The following is a 20,501-nucleotide window of genomic DNA, read 5'->3' as shown; positions in this document are numbered from 1 at the left end:
TAGCTAACCTTGTTAGTTCCTCAGAGCTACACCTTTATCCTTGATACAAAGACAGCAGAGACAACTATGTAGCTAGCTAACAATAGACTAATCAAATCGTTCCAATGTAATGTAATGTAATGAAATGTAATATTACCCGCGGAGCGAGGTGCAGCACAACTACTCACTCCAGCATCACCTTCTCATGGTGGTACTGTATCAGCATTTCTGAGTATCTGTACTTGTTGGGCAGAACCCATGGGTGCTGCTCTCTGAATGTAAAGTTGGACTGTTGCAGTCTCCCTCCTACACTGAGTAGTTTGTGTTCGTCCAAGAACGACTTCAGTTCTCTGATTTTACAGTCATTGTTTAGGCTTTTTCCTGCCTTCAGTAGTTTGAGCTCCTGTCCGAAACTCTGTTGTTGGGTTACCTAGATCTAGTACTTTTCTGCATCGAACAGTTCGTCAGCAGTCAGTTCACCTTGCATCTTTATGTTTGTACGAGCATTGGCTATGAATCTCTTTATCCAGGCAGTGACTCTGAACACTCTTTTCAGTTTGCTGTACCTTTCAAGCTCCAACACAGGTTCAGTGTTGTCTGTGCTGTTTGCTGCGAGTCGTACAGTAACCTGGCGACTGGACTTGAGTTCTGTATTTACCTCTTCTGGAACCTTGTTATCATCAGTCTCCTCGGACTGATTGGGTGATGTCAGAATTCTGGGTCCATTCCACCATAGCTGGCTCAGTGTCAAGTTTCGAACAATTTGTCCTCTTGTAGGGAGATCGGCTGGATTAGTTTTCCTTTCAATATGTGACCATGACTATGGATTGGTCAAGGACTGGATCTCGGTCACTCTGTTCGCGACAAACTGTTTCCGTTTCTGAGCTGAGCTGCAAATCCAATGCAGCACGATCATCGAGTCTGTTCACATTTTGATCTGTTTTTCTTCCATTTTCATTGTGGTCATCAGGTTGTTTGCTAGTCTTGCTCCAATCACAGCTCCCATGAGCTCCAGGCGTGGCAGCGCCATTTTCTTGAGTGGGGCTACCCTGGACTTGGATGCGACTAGACTTGTCGTTGTTCCCCTGTCTTGTGATTCACCTTGCAAGTAAGCTACTGCACCTTAAGCCCTTTCACTTGCGTCATAGAACGCGTGTAGGTTCAGGGTGTGGCTGTCCTGTGGCCGCATGTCTGTTCTCTACCACCTTGGTATGGTGAGCTGGTGTAACTGGGGTAGTTCTGAACACCACTGTTGCCATTCTCGTGTCAGATCAGGTGGTAATTCTTCGTCCCAGCTGAGTCCCCTCTCACACATTTCCTGGAACATGCACTTGATCCTGATGGTGAAGGGGGTCAGGAAACCAAGAGGGTCGAAGATACGTGCAGACGACTGCAGAACACTTCTCTTTGTGTTTTCCCTTTGCTTTAGAATGCTCAGTAGCGGCCTGAGGTCAAACACAAAGTCCGGTCTCCATACTAAACCTTTAGCACTACTCCTTGTGTTTCTAGCGTCAACTGGTGGTCAGTTGTCGTACTCTCCTCCCATTTTGTTTTCAGTTCAGGAGAGTTGGTCATCCACTTGCAGAGGTCCATGCCTGCAATCGACAGCATTCACTTTGCAGTGGTTGTCACAAGGTAAGCCTCTTCAACATTGCGTGAACTTGCAATGAAGTCATCTACATAGAGTGACTCTCTCAATATCTCTACAACTTCTGGTTGTTCTGTTAAATATTGTTTCAGGTGCTTCCTGATTGTAGCTGCCAGCAAGAATGGACTTGGGGAAGCTCCAAATACCACTCTTTTCATCCTCAGCACACGCAGCTCCTCTTCATTTTCTCCCCTTGGTGGGCCTGTGAGCCATAGGAATCTCACGGTGTCTCTGTCTCTCTCTGCTAGGGATATCTGCAGAAAGCCTTCTTGATGTCTGCCATGAATGCGATCTTATGTAGTCTGAACCTTATCAGAACGCTGAGCAGATCCGGATTCAGGTTCGGTCCTGTGAGTAGACAGTCATTGAGGGATAGACAGCCATCTTCATGGGACAAGGCATCAAACACTACTCTCAGTTTTGTCGTCACCTTATCTTCTCGGAGTACTGCATGGTGAGGTAAGTAATATTTTACATTGTCTGCGCTTGATGCGTTGTCCTTGGGCACGTCCTCTGCCATATCCTGTTGTAAGTAGTCCTCTACAACTTCATTTTATCTGCTGTGCTACGTCACATCCTTCTTCTGTCTTTTCTTCAGACCTTCAAACCGTTTCTTGGCGATTCTATAGTTGTCTTGGAGTTCTGGCATTTGTTTCCATGGCAACTCCACGTGGTATTGTCCATCTTTGAAGGTGGTTGTTTCCTCGAACCTCTGTAGAGCCTTGTTTTCCTCTGGGTTCTGTGTTTTCTTGCTTACAATACCCAGAGACTCAAGCTCCCAGAATGCATGCAGTTGTTTGGAGACTAGTGTGCCTTCATCAAGTGGGATGAACATGCATGTTGCCTCGGCGACACTTGACATGGACACTGGTACCTGCACGACCATCCAAAGGTGCTCTCTAAAGCAACCAGCGTCTCCGTCAATTGCTCCACTCTGCCTGATACTATCTGCCAGTAGTAGTCTGCTCCTATCAGGACAGAGAGTTCAGGATCATTGTCATCTCCTGGAAAGTCTGCACGCTGCAGTCCCTTTCTATTGAGCTCATGTTGCATCTGTTCACCAGGAACCTTCATCACAGCTGTGCACACTTGTGGGGTTTCAATTGCCTCTATTTTGTATTATCTGCTGTTTGTCCCAGACATTCTCCAAGATGACTTTCACTGTGTTGCTTTGGGACGTTGCTGGAGCCAAACGTGTGAAGAGTGAGTGCCTCTTGTCTGATTACTGGTAGCTTCAAGCTCTTCACAAGGTTTTCATGTACGAAGCTTCTCTGACTGCTTCCATCTAGTAAACAACGAGCTATCTTCCTGCCCGATGGGCCTTCTACCCATGCCTTTGCCGTTTGTAGCAACACAGTGTTCTGTCCATCTGGTTTCATCTTCACTGAATGGGGAATAACTGAGGAAACAACAGCATCTGCAGAAACAGTAGGGGGTTGCACCTCACTCCTCTTACCGGTACACACAGCAATGTGATGTTTGCTTCCACATGTTGCACATGACACATCTTTGACTTGACAGAATTTTGCTATGTGTTTCTGTCCTAAACATACAAAGCATCTTCCCATTATCTTTAGTTTCTCTTTGCGTGTAGCAATATTGTGGTCAGTGCAGTTTTCTGATTTGTGGTCTGCACTGTCACAGAATAGACAGTTTTGTTCCTTCTGGCTGGCTGTGTGCAGTGCCGCAGCAGATGGCATGTTGGGTCTTTTTGTTTTCATTTCATTGGAGGAGCGTGACTTGTTCCATGGTTTGCTGTCTTTCTGTTGGTTGCATGATCTTGTCATTTGTAGTGCTCTTTCCCTGCTCTGAACCGCCTTCTGTAGGAAACTGACGATCTCAGACACTTTCTATTCATCATCTACTCCCCTCTGACGACTATAGTCAAGAGCTATGTCCTCTGGAATCATCTGCAGTAAGATTGGGCATAGTAGGCTTCCGTAGGTTTCTGACACTACACCCAGTGATTCCAAACTCCTAATCTGAATTTCACATTCATCATATAGCTGCCTCAATGCATTTAGGTCAGAGGATTGCTTCACAGGAGTGATATTCAGCAGCTTTGACATGTGGGCACTAATCACAAGATCTTTCCTTCCAAATCTGCTCGAGCAGAGCGATTGCATCATCTGTTAACATCAGTCCTGCTACTGTCTTTGCAGCTGGTCCAGTGAGATACATTTTCAGATATGTAAACTTCTCTTTATTACACAGTGAATCATTGTTGTGAATAGCGGTCTTATACTGGCACTCTTTGTAATCCTCTGTGCATGCAATCTCTGCCTCCAATCCGTCCAATGGCATTCATTGTTCAATTCCATGAACAAGTTCAAGCAAGCGGTCCTCCTTAGCTGACAACAATTCCAACAATGTACTCAAGTGATCAGTATCTGAACTCGACTGGGTTATTTCCACATCAAGGATTCAAAATCTTTGTTGTGGCACCTCGAATGGTTCCCCGCTTTCGTCTCATTCTTTCAGGTTCATGCCGACGTTCCTCCTCAGCCATTTCAGCCACTTCATTCCAACGATCTTCGTCGCAGCTCGTACTTTTCCCGGGTTTCGGGCACCAAAATATAGAATAACTCTTCAAAGTAATGACTGAGGACGTCGGGTTTGAAATGAAAGCTGTGTGGAATCAGGAGCAGGAGAGCAGATGGGTTCCAGGGAATCAAATGTTTTAATACAGGCGGTCCCAAAAGGCACAGCATAAACACAAAGGGTAACCGCACGAACTGTAGCTTCCACCCACAGGGATAGGAATTTAGTTCACACAGAGGAGAAATCTCGACTCCGATATACTAGCGAACACAAATGTCCCCGGTAAAACACATACCGCACAAAACGAAACAAAATCCCGTGGTGCAGGCACTCACCCCTACCGTATTAATTTAGTAACAATCCCGCACACAGCCTAACCTGCAGCGGGGAAATATAAACCCACCGAATCAGATACAACAAGACACACGTGTGACAAACCAGACAGTGCTAAACGAAAAAGGAAAATAGGATCGGTGGCAGCTAGTAGGCCGGCGACGACGACCGCCAAGCACCGCCCAAACAGGGAGAGGAGCCACCTTCGGTGGAAGTCGTGACTGTACCCCACCCCTGACGCACGGCTCCCGCAGCGCGCCGATGACGACCCGGAGGACGAGGTGCAGGGCGATCCGGATGGAGGCGGTGAAACTCACTCAGCAGAGAAGGATCCAAGACGTCCCCCACCGGTACCCAGCATCTCTCCTCCGGACCGTACCCCTCCCAATCCACAAGGTACTGCATGCCCCTCACCCGACGCCTGGAATCCAGAATGGATCGTACCGTGTACGCCGGGGCCCCCTCGATGTCCAGGGGGGGTGGAGGGACCTCCCGTACCTCAGCTTCTTGAAGCGGACCAGCCACCACTGGCCTGAGGAGAGACACATGAAACGAGGGGTTAATACGGTAATAACGGGGAGCTGTAACCTATAACATACCTCGTTTATCCTCCTCAGGACTTTAAATGGCCCCACAAACCGCGGACCCAGCTTCCGGCAGGGCAGGCGGAGGGGCAGGTTTCGGGTCGACAGCCAGACCCGATCCCCAGGCGTGAACACTGGGGCCTCACAGCGGTGGCGGTCAGCGCTCGTCTTCTGCCGGGCCTTGGCCCGGTTTAGGTGCTCCTGGACGGCCTCCCAGGTCTCCCTCGAGCGCTGTACCCACTCCTCCATCACAGGAGCCTCGGTCTGGCTCTGATGCCATGGTACCAGGACCGGCTGGTACCCCAACACGCACTGAAAAGGCGAAATGTTCGTTGAGGAGTGGCGGAGCGAGTTCTGGCCCATCTCTGCCCATGGAACATACCTCGCCCACTCCCCTGGCTGGTCCTGGCAATACGACCGCAGAAATCTACCCACATCCTGGTTCACTCTCTCCACCTGCCCATTACTCTCGGGGTGAAAACCAGAGGTCAGACTGACCGAGACCCCCAGACGCTCCATGAACGCCTTCCACACCCGGGACGTGAACTGGGGACCCCGATCAGAAACTATGTCCTCAGGCACCCCGTAGTGCCGGAAGACGTGAGTAAATAGGGCCTCCGCATTCTGTAGGGTCGTAGGGAGACCGGGCAAAGGGATGAGACGACAGGACTTAGAAAACCGATCCACAACGACCAGGATTGTGGTGTTCCCCTCGGAAGGTGGGAGATCGGTCAGGAAGTCTACCGATAAGTGTGTCCAAGGCCGCTGTGGAACGGGGAGGGGTTGTAACTTCCCTCTTGGCAGGTGTCTAGGAGCCTTGCTCTGAGCGCACACCAAACAGGAGGAGACGTAAAACCTCACGTCCTTAGCTAGCGTGGGCCACCAGTACTTCGCACCGTCCTATCTATGCCTGGGTGACCAGAGGCAGGTAACATATGCGCCCACCGAATCAATTTATCGCGGACACCAAGCGGGACATAGCTCCGTCCCGCAGGACACTGAGGCGGAGTAGGCTCCGAACGACATGCCCGCTCGATGTCCGCATCCACCTCCCACACCACCGGCGCCACCAGATAAGAGGCCGGAAGTATGGGGGTGGGATCGATGGGCCGTTCCTCCGTATCATACAGACGGGACAGTGCGTCCGCCTTAGTGTTCTGGGAACCTGGTCTATACGAGATGGTAAATCTAAATCTGGTGAAATACATGGCTCACCTTGCCTGACGAGGGTTCAGTCTCCTCGCCGCCCGGATGTACTCCAGATTACGGTTGTCAGTCCAGATGAGGAAAGGGTGTTTAGCCCTCTCGAGCCAATGTCTCCACACTTTCAGCGCTTTTACGACCGCTAGCAGCTCCTGGTCCCCCACGTCATAGTTTTGCTCCGCCGGGCTGAGCTTCCACGAAAAAAAGCGCAGGGGCAGAGCTTCAGTGGCGTGCCTGAACGCTGTGAGAGCACGGCTCCTACCCCAGCCTCGGACGCGTCCACCTCCACTATGAATGCCAAAGAGGGATCCGGATGAGCCAATACAGGAGCCTCGGTGAACAGCGACTTCAAGCGATCAAAAGCTCTGTCCGCCTCAGCCGACCACCGCAGACGCACCGACCCTCCCTTCAGCAGTGAGGTAATGGGAGCAGCCACCTTCCCAAAATCCCGGAGAAACCTCCGGTAGTAATTGGCAAACCCCAAAAACCGCTGCACCTCCTTCACCGTGGTGGGAGCCGGCCAATTACGCACAGCCGAAATGTGGTCACACTCCATTTTCACCCCTGATGTGGAAATGCGATACCCCAGGAAGGAGACGGACTGTTTGAAGAACACGCATTTCTCAGCCTTGACATATAGGTCATGCTCCAACAGTCGCCCAAGCACTTTACGCACCAGAGACACATGCGCGGCGCATGTAGTGGAATATATCAGGATGACGTCGATATAAGCCACCACACCCTGCCCTTGCAGATCCCTGAGAATCTCGTCTACAAAGGATTGGAAGACGGCTGGAGCATTTTTCAACCCATACGGCATGACGAGGTATTCATAATGGCCGGATGTGGTACTAAATGCTGTCTTCCACTCATCTCCCGCCCGGATCCGCACCAAGTTATACACGCTCCTGAGATCCAATTTTGTGAAAAAGCGTGCTCCGTGGAATGACTCCGTCGCCGTAGCAATGAGAGGTAGTGGGTAACTGTATCCCATTGTAATCGAATTTAGACCTCTATAGTCAATGCACGGATGCAACCCTCCTCCTTTCTTCTTCACAAAAAAGAAACTCGCGGAGGTGGGTGATATGGAGGGCCGAATGTACCCCTGCCTCAGAGATTCAGAGACATATGTTTCCATAGCCACCGTCTCCTCCTGTGACAGGGGATACATGTGACTCCTGGGGGGTGCGGCATCTACCTGGAGGTTTATCACACAATCCCCTCTTTCGATGAGGTGGTAATTTGGTCACCCTCTTCTTACAGAAGGCGATCGCCAAATCGGCATACTCGGGGGGAATGTGCACAGTGGGGACTTGGTCTGCACTCTCCACCGTCGTTGCACCGATGGAAACTCCCACACACCTGCCTGAGCACTCCTCTGACCACCCCTTTAGAGCCCTCTGTTGCCATGAAATGGTAGGATTGTGAAAGGCCAAGCAGGCCCTGCACCACCGGAAACGCAGGAGAATCAATGAGGAAAAAAACAAATTCTTTCCTCATGATCCCCCCGCGTAACCATGTCCAGTGGAGCCGTGGACTCCCTGACCACCCCTGACCCTAATGGTCGACTATCTAGGGAGTGCACCTGAAAAGGTTTGTCCAGCAGAACCTGGGGAATCCCGAACCTATGTGCGAAACCCCGATCCATAAAATTCCCTGCTGCGCCTGAATCGACTAGCGCCTTATGCTGGGAATGAGGAGAAAACTCAGGGAAAGAAATCAAAACATACATGTGACCATCAGGGGGCTCTGGGTGAGCCTGGTGCTGACTCACCTGAGGTGTCCGAACAGTGCTCCTGCTGACTCCATGATCGGGTGCGGGATTCTGTAACAAGCCTCTTGCAAGAGGGGTGTGTGTGTGGAATCAGGAGCAGGAGAGCAGATGGGTTCCAGGGAATCAAATGTTTTAATACAGGCGGTCCCAAAGGCACAGCATAAACATAAAGGGTAACCACACGAAATGTAGCATCCACCCACAGGGATAGGAATTTAGTTCACACAGAGGAGAAATCTCGACTCCGATATACTAGCGAACACAAATGTCCGTGGTAAAATACATACCGCACAAAAACGAAACAAAATCCCGTGGTGCAGGCACTCACCCCTACCGTATTAATTTAGTAACAATCCCGCACACAGCCTAACCTGCAGCGGGGAAATATAAACCCACCGAATCAGATACAACAAGACACACGTGTGACAAACCAGACAGTGCTAAACGAAAAAGGAAAATAGGATCGGTGGCAGCTAGTAGGCCGGCGACGACGACCGCCAAGCACCGCCCAAACAGGGAGAGGAGCCACCTTCGGTGGAAGTCGTGACAAGTTTAGATTCTACAAAACAATAAAAGAAAGTTGCTAGCGAAATCAGGATAATCACTTGTTACTTGTACATAACTGGCACGTTCTCTCTCTCTCTACCTCCTGTCGCAAGGCATTCTGGAACTTGCAGTCAATAGCGTAATCCAATACTAACCAATACAACAGAAATATGTATCTAGTTCTCTTAATCTCTAACACACGAATTCTAATACTATTACATATGTAAATACTCTAAAGAAAATATCTTTAGATACAGCTCAATGAATTAACTGTAAACATTAACTCTGTAACCCATTAAAGTTACAACACCCACACAACGCCATACAAGTAGTCTGCTGCCGGACGTACTGCCAAATTCTCCAAAACGACATTGGAGACGGCTTATGGTGGACATTCCTGTAGTCAGCATGGCAACTGTATGCTCCCTCAAAACTTGAGACATCTGTGATATTGTGTTGAGTGAAAAACTGCACATTTTAGAGTGGCCTTTTATTGCCCCCAGCACAAGGTGCACCTGTGTAATCATCATGCTGTTTAATCAGCTTCTTGATATGCCACACCTGTCAGGTGGATGGATTATCTTGGCAAAGGAGAAATGCTTACTTACAGGGATGTTAACAAATGTGTTAACATTTGAGAGAAATAAGCTTTTTGTGCATATGGAACATTTCTGGGATCTTTTATTTCAGCTCATGAAACAAGAGATCAACACTTTACATGTTGGGTTTCTATTTTAGTTAAGTATAGATACAATCTGGCAAAAACACATGCACAACCACTCACATACACATTGCTTTGAAATTCAAAACATTCCAGGCCAGGGTTGTAATTGCACTCATGGGTTTGTCCAGTACTGATAACGTGATGTATAAGAGAAAGATAAACCTAATGTACAAAATATACATTATTAGTGTCTCTAAGTTAGACATAAAATGTCCATAAAATATGGCCCATCCTCACTCTCTGTGTCTCTGCCAGGCCATGGGAAATGTGACTGTGGCTTCTGCAAGTGTGGCTCTGACTGGATGGGGGAGAACTGTAACTGCACAACCCGGACAGACACCTGCATGTCCAGCATGGGCCTGCTGTGCAGCGGCCGGGGCCAGTGTGTGTGTGGGGCCTGTGAGTGCACCCAGCCAGGGGCCTACGGGGCCACTTGTGAGAGGTGTCCAACCTGCCCTGATGCCTGCAGCATCAAGAAGTGAGTAAATACAGGGGGCAGTATAACTACCTACACACAGATACTGTATGAGTACATGTAATAGGGGTGATGATGAAATGGTGTTGCAATAAGGAAGAGGAGGAAAAGGAGGATGATTATGATGAAGAAGTTGGTGATGATGATGATGATGATGTATTAACATTGTGTTGTATCTGCAGGGAATGTGTTGAATGTCAGCACTTCAAGAGAGGCCGTCTCTTTGAGGAGAAAAGCTGTGCCCGAATCTGCAGGGATGAAATTCAGAAGGTGGAAGAACTAGGTAAGAACTATTAAACAATGTTCCCTTATTGTGTGTTCAACATGCTCTCCACGCAACAGATTGCATTATTTACAGTGTGTGTTAAAGTGCTTGATGATCTCACATATTCCTATGATGTGAGCGGCAGGTTGCCTTGTGGGCTGGGCCAGCGCTGGGCCAGTATCTGGAAGGTTGCTGGTTCGAATCACTGAGCCGACTAGGTGAAATATTTGTCAATGTGCCCTTGAGCAAAGCACTTAACCCCAATTGTTCCTTTAAGTAGTTTAAAGCGTGTTATATAAACTGGGTGTTAACAACCCACATTGAGGCCCCAATTTCTCTACAGTATCAGAGCTTGTTCTTCCTGAGGAAACTCTGCAGTTTCAGGGTGGATATGACGCTGATGACCATTTTCTAGAGATCATTCATTGAATCCATTTTAACATTCAATATGATCTGCGGATTCGGTAATCTAAACCTAAAGATCCAGAACAGGCTAAGTAACATTGTGAAACCAAGTAGCAGGATCATTGGTATGAACTTACAGTAACTGACCTTTCTTGCCAGCAACATACATGAATCATACGCAAGGAGCCACCCATTCTGAGACTCCTAGCATCCCCCGTTTGATTCATTTTTTGTATGCTTCAAAAGAGCGCAGATTCAGGCTCCCTATGTTTAAAACGAATAGCTCAAAACTCTCCTTCATCCCAGCTGCTATTAGCTTTCTCAATATGCAGTAGGACTGTACTGTTTTGGTACAGACTGGTTTATTCATGTCTGGTTTAGAGGTCTAATTCCTGTGGACACTTCTGTTTATATTCTATTTGTTTGTCTGTATATTTAATGTTATGTGTCCATTGATTTTACTATGTGCTGCGAAATAAATATTATTAACCTCCAGCTTCTCTCTCTCTCACACTCACTCACTCACTCACTCACTCACTCACTCACTCACTCACTCACTCACTCACTCACTCACTCACTCACTCACTCACTCACATATATATCCTCCACCACTTGGATCTAACTCTCTTTCATCCCAGTCTTCTATGAGAAGAATGCTGTGAACTGCACCTATAAGGATGAGAATGACTGTGTAGAGCGCTTCCAGTACTACGAGGATGCCAGCGGAAAGTCCATCCTGTATGTCATGGAGCCTGGTGAGTGTGTCCATTCATGTGTGAATGGGTCTGAGTTCTGTGCTCATATGTACAGCATATGATATGTGTTTGGCAGGGTCTGGATGAGAGTGAATTCCTTTAGTTATCTAGAGAATAATTGTGTGTGTAGAAATAATGTGCATTACTATGTGTGCATAGGACTGAAGCCGGGAGCTGTAGGAGTCGTCGATTTTTCTCCCTAGCTAAGAATAGTGTGTTCCTGGGTGCCACGTCAGTCTTTGTCTTTGTGGCTGGCAGGCACCACTAGAGAGTAGAGCAGGTACAGAGAGGGCAGAATGGTTCTGGAAAGCAGATAATAGCACTCAGCCCTGCCACCCCTGATAGTCTTCTCCCCTCTGACACGCACCCAAGAGGAACAAAGACAACTCCAAAGCCAGAGCGAAGTGCATTAACACTAGTCCCCTATTGCCGACACAAATATCATCCACCCAAACCCTCATCTCTCTCCATCTCTTTTCCCTGCTCTCTCCTGTTTTCTTCTCTCTCTTTCAGACTGCCCTAAAGGGCCTGATATCCTGGTGGTTCTCATGGCGGTGGCGGGGGCCATCTTGTTTCTGGGACTGGCTGGCCTGCTCATCTGGAAGCTGCTGGTCACCGTCCACGACCGCCGAGAGTTCGCCAAGTTTGAGGAGGAGAGGGCTAAGGCCAAATGGGATACGGTGAGTCCGACTATGCTTTTAAGACAAAGCTGCCATCTGATGGAGAAAATATGAATGGCAAGAATATTGATCCATGTCAAGATGATACGTGTCTGATTGGATGTTTCATATATTGTCCTCTATTTGTTTCCATTTTCCAGGCTAACAACCCCTTGTACAAAGGAGCCACCACCACTTTCACCAATGTGACCTACCGTGGGAACTCTTGAGGGACTCTTGACCAATCACAATCAGCAAAACTCAGGGGTTTATAAGAGAGATGCAATGTAGTGACACAGAGGGGGGGTTGGTGAGGCGAACCCTCTCCACTGTCGTGATAAAGTATGCTGACTCTACTGTCAGTCAAATACGTTTGTTGATATTACACTGTAGTGATGGTATTTTATATATCATGTAAAAACCAAAGCACTACAACTGCCTTATCCAACATTTCGATATCCGTCCAAATTATGGCAGGGCCTCGAGGACACCTATTTCACCCACAAAGTGTGACGTCATTCCCATAATAAGGCCTGGTATAGTTCAGAGACCCCAAACCTAACTTTAGAGAGAAAGACTTATGCTCTGTTATTGTTTCATGAAATTGCACTGCACACACCACAGCACACTTGCCCACAGGCCTCTTTTACAAACAAACTGGTTGTAGTATGTTATTATGGAACCAAACTGCTTGCTTCTACTGCCACGGTTTACTTGTGTTATGACACTAAACTCAGGTATTCACACTGTATTACAAAAAGGTCAAGACCAATACTTGTAATAAACAGCCACATGGGATATCATGAGTGAATGATGTTTTAGTTAATGGTGCTGGTGCCCAATTTATGCTGTATGTTAAAATATGTAAATGTTACATTTAATGTGTTTTGGGAATGAGTGGCTTTTTGGTTAGATGATTGGTTTTACTATGTTGATAAAAAAGAAAAGTGAAATCACTCATCCATTTTTCTGTCTTTTTTTTTAGCAATTTCACTCTGCTAAGAAACATTTTAGAAAAAATGATCTGCTTTTGCGTTTTGCTTTTATATATAACATTGTTTGTAATTGAATGAGTATCAATAACACAGTGCAAACCAGTACAAACACGATTTGCCATGGATAAAGATACGGAGATTTCTGCGCATGTGCAGCTTTTCACTCCGCTGCCTATGTAGCTGTTGATCAGAGCTCCGTTGCCGCTTCACCCACCCGTAACATGAGCATCTCGTAATTATATACAGATCTCTGGTTTCAGACACTTGTGAATTAAAAAGTTAAACTGGCAGGTGCACAGCGCACTGCTAAGGTGCTGGCTAACCCCTAAAGTACATTGGTGTTTTGCCAAAAGTATATAATTACCCCTGTCTAAATAAAATAATTCAAAAAAACTTTACCAGAGAGCTTGACTTAGCCATATAGGACCATTAGCTTCTTTTTTTATATATAGTTGTGGATTGTTTCAAATCACACGTGTGTAGACCAATGGCTATTTGGGAAGCCAGCAATTTGGGCAATGAGTGTGGCAATAGGCTTAGCTGATTATTGAGTTGCAGCTGTTAGTAAAAAGCATTTTTAATGTGTGAAGATAATGTGTCTCGACTATCATTTAAAATGTGCTCCACTGTCACCCGCCAATTCTTGCACATTCATTGTGTGAATTGCTTGCCCCTTGTTAATTTTGATCAATTCCCCATTACATATGTAACCAGTAGGCCTAGTTAATGTACAGGCAATCCCCATCATTTGGTTACATTCATTTCTATTATTAATTTCTGGTACTGTACATCTCGGTTGTTTTGCTCAAGGATTCCCACAAGCCACACAATACTTGTCTGAAGGTAGCCCAGACTCTTAAAAACAAACTTTGTTTAGACTTTTTCACTATCTGTTATTCAATGCATTTCAATGGGCCAATAGCAATAGCAGGCCAAATTCAATGTTTCATCAAATAATTTTTGTACATTTATTTTTGATACCTAAAGGGGTCCTAAAATTCTAAATCAAATAGCTAAATTATCCTTGGTATAACCATCTTAAAACAATTCCACATGTTAGCTGAGTAGAGGGACATCCCAAGGATTTCCAGAGGGCGGTGCAAAGTCTTATTTTTCTTCTAAAGGATTTTGTTTGGCGGGGCGCATCCAACTTTTAGGTGCATACACCACCACCTACTGTCCCTAACTGCATGATCCGGAGCGCACACTCCCTCTGGACTGAAGAAACACAATAAATCATCACTATTCCACTCAGAGTTACTTTCAACAGTCCCCAAAGTTTTCTCCATCCAACCTGACACCACATATGGATTAGCCAAAATGCAAGGATCGATTCCCTCCACAAATCTCAGTCCCACTTGGCCAGAATCATCCTTTTCATCCTCGGGACGCTCGGTGATCGTCACAGCAGGTACTACATCCATAAACTCGTCAGGTTCCACCTCTGAGCTACTATAGGACGTATCCCTCTTTTTGCACTTGGCGCCAACCTCCCTCACCACACCGCTGCCCTCTACACTCAGCTTATTCTCAGTGGTCATCACTGCACCTGCCACCACAATGAATTCACCCTCACTTTCCTACTCTAGCTCTTCCAAAAGTTCTGTGCAATCCTCAATTCCATATTTCCTCAAAACATAATACCCTTTTTCCCTTATCCACCATCTTCTCCTTCACCAGATCTTCCAGAAGGTTTGTGCAATCCCACACTCCATATTTATTCATACACTGCACTTTTTTCCTTGCCCGCCATCATCTTTCATCCTACCTCCATTCATCCCCACGCGGGGATCCCACCAGCAGCCACGTTCTCGATCATAATGCCAAATGTAGGGCTATGGCGCGCTCAACTGGTGTAACAGAGTACTCACAGGCAACGCTGATTTTGTTAAGAGCCCCAAGGCTTGGTCTGAACGTAAACATGCATCGCTTGTGGTACGGCTTTGGAAGCATAAATACCTTGCATGTCATATCAGCGAGAAATCAAAACAAGGTTAAATTGTTACACAGCTTTTTATATAGGGTTAGGGTTCCCACACGGCCATATTTCCATGTTACAGCGCTTGTTTACGGAAACAGATTATTAACTATCTGCGTCTTCTATCACCTTTGTGTACATTTGCTTTTCAACAGAACATGTAAGATCCTTGGACTGTGAGGAGTAACTTTAGGCTTCATTAGTCTATTATTGGGCTAACATATGGACAGAACAGAACTAGGCATGGGTAGCATGTCTTCCTCTTGGTTTCTAGTGGTGTTGGTGTCCCATTCACTTTCAGGGACAATGTGAAGTGGACAGAAGAGCAAGAGGCAGCTGCCAAGAAGAAGGTCCAAGAAAACAGTCAGCCCCTCCCTCAAGAGAAGCAAGGTTGGTTCTGAACCAGAATCTGGGTTTACAGGAGATGTCCTCCTTTATGGCCAGAACCATCCATTCAACTTGCCATTCACCAGCTTTTCAAGCTTAATAATGTCAAAATACATGTGGTACTTACCAAAGAAAGGAGTTTCACTGAGCAACTATCATCATTGCTGCCGTCCCAGACAGTATGTACTTCCAAAAAAGGTCTAAATAAAAAGTTACATGCAACTGAAAAAAAATCTACCTCGATACTGCCATCAGAGATCTGTATATAATGTCTCTAGCCTTCCCTGTAGCTCAGTTGGTAGAGCATGGTGTTTGCAACACCAGGGTTGTGGGTTTGATTCCCACGGGGGGCCAGCACAGAAAAAAAATGTATGATATGTATGAAATTGTATGAAATGTATGCATTCACTACTGTAAGTTGCTCTGGATAAGAGCGTCTGCTAAATGACTAAAATGTATATGTAAAATGTAAAAATGTCTCGACTGACTGATCCACAAATCACCTTGCATCATAAGTAACGACCCATTATTATTTGAAGATCAGTCAGCCAGTCACAATTTACCCATGATACATTGCAGTTTTAATGCTCTCAAACATGGCCAATGCCTTTTCTGGAAATAATCTAAATCAACCGCACCTCCTGCAATATTAGTAACATAATTAAAATACACTAAAGAAAGTCTTGAAATATGCAATCACTAAAAACGTACCCTATATTGTCTACTTATCTGTTGTTTCACCCCGTGTAGTGTGGGTGAAACAACAGATTATGAGGTTCATACACTGTTGTAGGTGATAAAATCAATTCCCTTTCCTGCTACTGGATCAGCCAATCTGTGCGTGGCATCAGAGAGGAAGAGGCGAAGCGAGAGGTTTCACTCTCGCCAAAATCAGTCCAAATATAAGCCCAATACGTTTCAATGGGCTTATTTTGGACCTAAGCTTGTCTACTGCTTTCCCGGCTTTGGGACAACAACTCCCATTGTTAGGGCGGAGACATGAGCATCTCGTCATTATAAACACATCTCAGGTGGCAGTAATGAGGTGGATTTGACACATGAGCACTTGCTCAAAAACAAGATTCTTTCCATATAAGGCATTTTTTCAGTTGTTTGTCACTTTTTATTTAGACAATTCTTGGGTAGGGCAGTAATGACGATAGTTGCTCAGTGAAACTCCTTTCTTTGGTAAGTACCAAATGTATTTTGACATTAGAAGGGATACTTTGGCTTTTTGGCAATGACATCCCTTTATCTACTTCCCCAGAGTCAAATGAACTAATGAATACCATTTGTATGTCTGCAACCATTGTGAATGAAGTAAAAGAGAGTTTTGTGAGCCAACGCTAACTAGCGTAATCACCATGACTGGAAGTCTATGGTATCTACTAGCATGCTAGCAGTTACCAAAGAATTCCACTCATTGCGCTAATGCTAGTTAGCAACTTCCTTCAAACTGCACTCAGAGACATAAAAATGGTATCCAAGAGTGCATCTGACTCTGGGGAAAGTAGATAAACGGCTTCATTGCCAAAATCCTGAAGTGTCCCTTTAAGCTTCAAAAGCTGCTGAATGGCTGCTTCCTAGGTTTAAAGGAGAATGTCTCCTGTAAGCCCAAATTTTAGTTCAGGTTGGCTCATTGCACCCCATTAATCCTTGAGAGCAGGTGGGTGGTGTTGAGGGGTGGGTGTTTCCATTGACAGTAACCAATTGTGGGAACAGTTTCACCACCTGAGAGTGTGGTATCAATTATTTCAGCGCTAGACGCTGATAAGTGGTAAAAAAAAAAACAATATACATAGGCCTGCTAGATACACTATGTAAACAAAAGTATGTATGTGGACACCCCTTCAAATGACTGGATTTGGCTATTTCAGCCACATTCATTGCTGACAGGTGTGTAAAATTGAGCACACAGCCATGAAATCGCCATAGACATACATTGGCAGTAGAATGGCCATACTGAAGAGCTCAGTGACTTTCAATGTGGCACCGTCATAGGATGCCACCTTTCCAACAAGTCAGTTCGTCAAATTTCTGCCCTGCTAGAGCTGCCCCGGTTAACTGTAAGTGCTGTTATTGTGAAGTGGAAAGGTCTAGGAGCAACAACAGCTCAGCCGCGAAGTGGTACACCACACAAGCTCACAGAACTGGACCGCTGAGTACTGAAGTGTCGTCCGGGTTAGGGGAGGGTTTGGCCGGTCGGGATGTCCTTGTCCCATCGCGCTCTTGTGGCGGGCCAGGCGCATGCATGCTGACTTCGGTCGCCAGCTTTACGGTGTTTCCTCTGACACATTGGTGGAAGAGGAATAAAGTATCTGGAGCTGTTTCTCATGGTTCAGGCTAGGCCCCTTAATTCTAGTGAAGGAAAATCATAAATGCTACAGCATACAATCACATTCTAGATGATTCTGTGCTTCCAACTTTGGCAACAGTTTGGGGAAGGCCCTTTCCTGTTTCAGCATGACAATGCCCCATGCACAAAGTGAGGTCCATACAGAAATGGTTTGTCAAGATCAGTGTGGAAGAACTTGACTGGCCTGCACAGAGCCCTGACCTCAACCCTATCGAACACCTGTGGGATTAATTGGAATGCTGACTGCGAGCCAGGCCTAATCGCCCGACCTCACTAATACTCTTGTGGCTGAATGGAAGCAAGTTCCCGCAGCAATGTTCCAACATCTAGTGGAAAGCCTCCCAAGAAGACTGGAGGCTGTTATAGCAGCAAAGGGGGGACCAGCTCCATATTAATGCCCATGATTTTGGAATGAGATGTTCAACGAGCAGGTGTCCATATACTTTTTGTCATGTAGTGTAAGTACCAGAACAAGATATAGTATATGTAGTAGTCAATTTGCATCTCTTCCACTAATTTGAATAGGGGACTTTGACTGTCGGGCGAACAAGTACTGGAATTTATTCTACACCATCCATGAGAATCGCTTCTTCAAAGACCGCCACTGGCTCTTCAGAGTTCCCTGAGCTGGCCCCACAGTGTCACCTCAACCAGGACTCCTGTATTGGGGACCGTGGAGCTGAGGACAGTGAACCACATGGTCTCGAACAGAGTCAGGGCCAAAGCAGTGAAGTCGCCCCTCTGGCCCCTTTTAGATGGTGACTTCCCTGGATCCAGTGCCATGTATTGCATACTGGAGGTGAGGAATACTGTATCATAGTATGACTGCAGCATATGTTAGCTTGAGTGCCAGTCTGTTATGCCAACTCATTGTCACTCATTGTAATGTCAAACATGTTTGTTGTGAGAATGAGCAATAGAGTTGGCAAGAGCACAAACAGATATGGGGCCAGCTAAGTATAAAGTAGTCCTTGTTTGATTCAATAGGTTGGCTGTTGGCAACACCGTCTTTCCCATTCTGAAGACCAACAAGTGAGTGGTGGTTGGGACCACGTGTATTGAGCAGTCCCATTATGCAGTATGCAGCCTGATCAGTTTGACTTTTTATACTAGCTACTACCCTCTTCGTATGCACATGCTGTATATCTGCTATTCAGATCTCAATATGTATTATATGCAACCCTGTTCGCACCTCCATGTTCCATGACCCTGTCTTCTTTGTGTGTGACGGTGACCCTGGGCTCTTTGTCTAATGCTGTGATTTCTCCAGCACCGCTGTAGAGCTGGTCAAGGTGAGAAGGAGAAATGCTTGATAGATGTCATTAGTTGGCTGATAAATAGATTCATTCATCTTGTCCCTTTCACCACCAGGCTAATTCAGAGTATGACCCCGGGCGCTGCTATGCCTTTGTTCATGACCTGGGTGATGAGGGAGCTATTTCTTTACCCATGTTATAGTGCTCATCTTCGTGCTCTCAGCCCTGCATCCTGACAAGTGAGCTGCCCCTGTGTGACGTGTGTGTTTGAGTGTGGCAACAAGCAAGTGTGGGTGCGTGTGTATGTGTGCGATAGGGAAAATTGAAGTGCAATCAAATTCCCATGTCTTTCTTTTTCTCTGTCAGGATGCAGGCCTCCATCAGCAGACTGGCTCGGCTGCTGAAGCCTGGAGGAGTGCTGCTGCTCAGGGACTATGGGCGCTATGACATGGCACAGCTACCCTTCAAGAAAGGTTAGTTACCACAGGCACTCGTGCGTGGGACTGTGTGGAATCGAATTATATTGGTCACATATTTAGCAGATGTTATTGCGGGTGTAGTGCAATGCTTGTGTGCAGCGACATGCTTGTAAGTTGTGATTAGCAATATGTACATGTTTTGGGGAAAATATTGAATGTTCCTTTTTCAGGAAGGTGTTTGTCAGAACTTTTATGTCCGGGGTGATGGAACACAAGTCTATTTCTTCACTCAAGGTAATAAATAAATCAAATCAAAAGGCTAGTATGTACTGCTTTTTAACAGTGGTAATTTGCAAGTGTGTTTTTTATTTAAAAACGCACCTGGGGGAACCCAGAGCTGTGTAGACAAATGGCTGAGGGAACACAATAGCAAAACATGGCAAATGCTTTGCACACACATCACCCCTCAATCCATCTCCATGGTGTCCATCATCACAATGGTCTCATGGAGGTATCCCAATTCTATCCATCCCTCCCAGGGGTTGCAGTCCCACATCTACCTCAGGTACTAGACACACTTTTTTTTCTTTTTTTTTTGGTGTGTGTATAATATCTCCATGACATCTCTCTCCAGATGAGCTACATGACTACTTCAGTGAAGCGGGTCTGGAGAAGGTCCAGAACATGGTGGACCGGCGGCTGCAGGTGAACAGGGGCAAGCAGCTGACCATGTACCGTGTCTGGATCCAATGCAAGTACTGCAAGCCTCATACCCAACCACCAGAGACACAGGAGTGAGCCAGGAACGGCAGAGAGAACACTGAGAACACTGCTTATCATTGAACTAGTGTCTGAGGTAGATGTGGGACTGCAACCCCTGGGAGGGATGGATAGAATTGGAGATGGATTGAGGGGTGATGTGTGTGCAAAGCATTAGACATGTTTTGCTATTGGGTTCCCTCAGCTATTTGTTTTCACAGCTCTGGCTCAGAAACGGCATATAGAAAAGGATGATGTGCTAATGAAACCTGAACAAAGGTCTGGAAACCAAATGTTCTAATGTTTACATTTGACAGACTGTTTGCCATTATTCTTTATTTTAGATTAATTGTGCTGTATGAGTAAAAAAATATTTTACATGAACACTTTCAAGATGATTAAAAAACTATGTGTAAACCCATCATTGTCACATGATTCCTTTCAGATAATTGCCTTCACT

General features: G+C 46.2%; 1 protein-coding gene and 1 pseudogene across 3 annotated transcripts in view; both read left to right on the top strand.

The window, feature by feature from the left end:
- LOC115197615 (integrin beta-3-like) overlaps positions 1-12,851 on the top strand; it is a 31,198-nt gene extending 18,347 nt beyond the window's left edge. For 2 of the 3 annotated variants that reach the window (XM_029759323.1, XM_029759310.1), the window contains exons 11-15: positions 9,588-9,810; positions 9,990-10,090; positions 11,116-11,232; positions 11,746-11,912; positions 12,053-12,851. In XM_029759323.1, coding sequence (XP_029615183.1) covers positions 9,588-9,810; positions 9,990-10,090; positions 11,116-11,232; positions 11,746-11,912; positions 12,053-12,121 — 677 coding nt within the window. In that variant the 3' untranslated portion in view covers positions 12,122-12,851. The remainder of the gene's footprint in view (positions 1-9,587; positions 9,811-9,989; positions 10,091-11,115; positions 11,233-11,745; positions 11,913-12,052) is intronic. The other variant, XR_003879036.1, reaches the window with a different exon arrangement.
- A 1,872-nt stretch (positions 12,852-14,723) lies between these two features.
- On the top strand, positions 14,724-20,462 carry LOC115194017 (methyltransferase-like protein 2-A; annotated as a pseudogene).
- Positions 20,463-20,501: the final 39 nt, after the last annotated feature.

This window comes from Salmo trutta, chromosome 1, assembly GCF_901001165.1.
Source record: "Salmo trutta chromosome 1, fSalTru1.1, whole genome shotgun sequence".
Lineage (NCBI taxonomy): Eukaryota > Metazoa > Chordata > Actinopteri > Salmoniformes > Salmonidae > Salmo > Salmo trutta.
The sequence above is the reverse complement of the archived record's forward strand: the minus strand, read 5'-3'. Positions and strand labels throughout refer to the sequence as shown.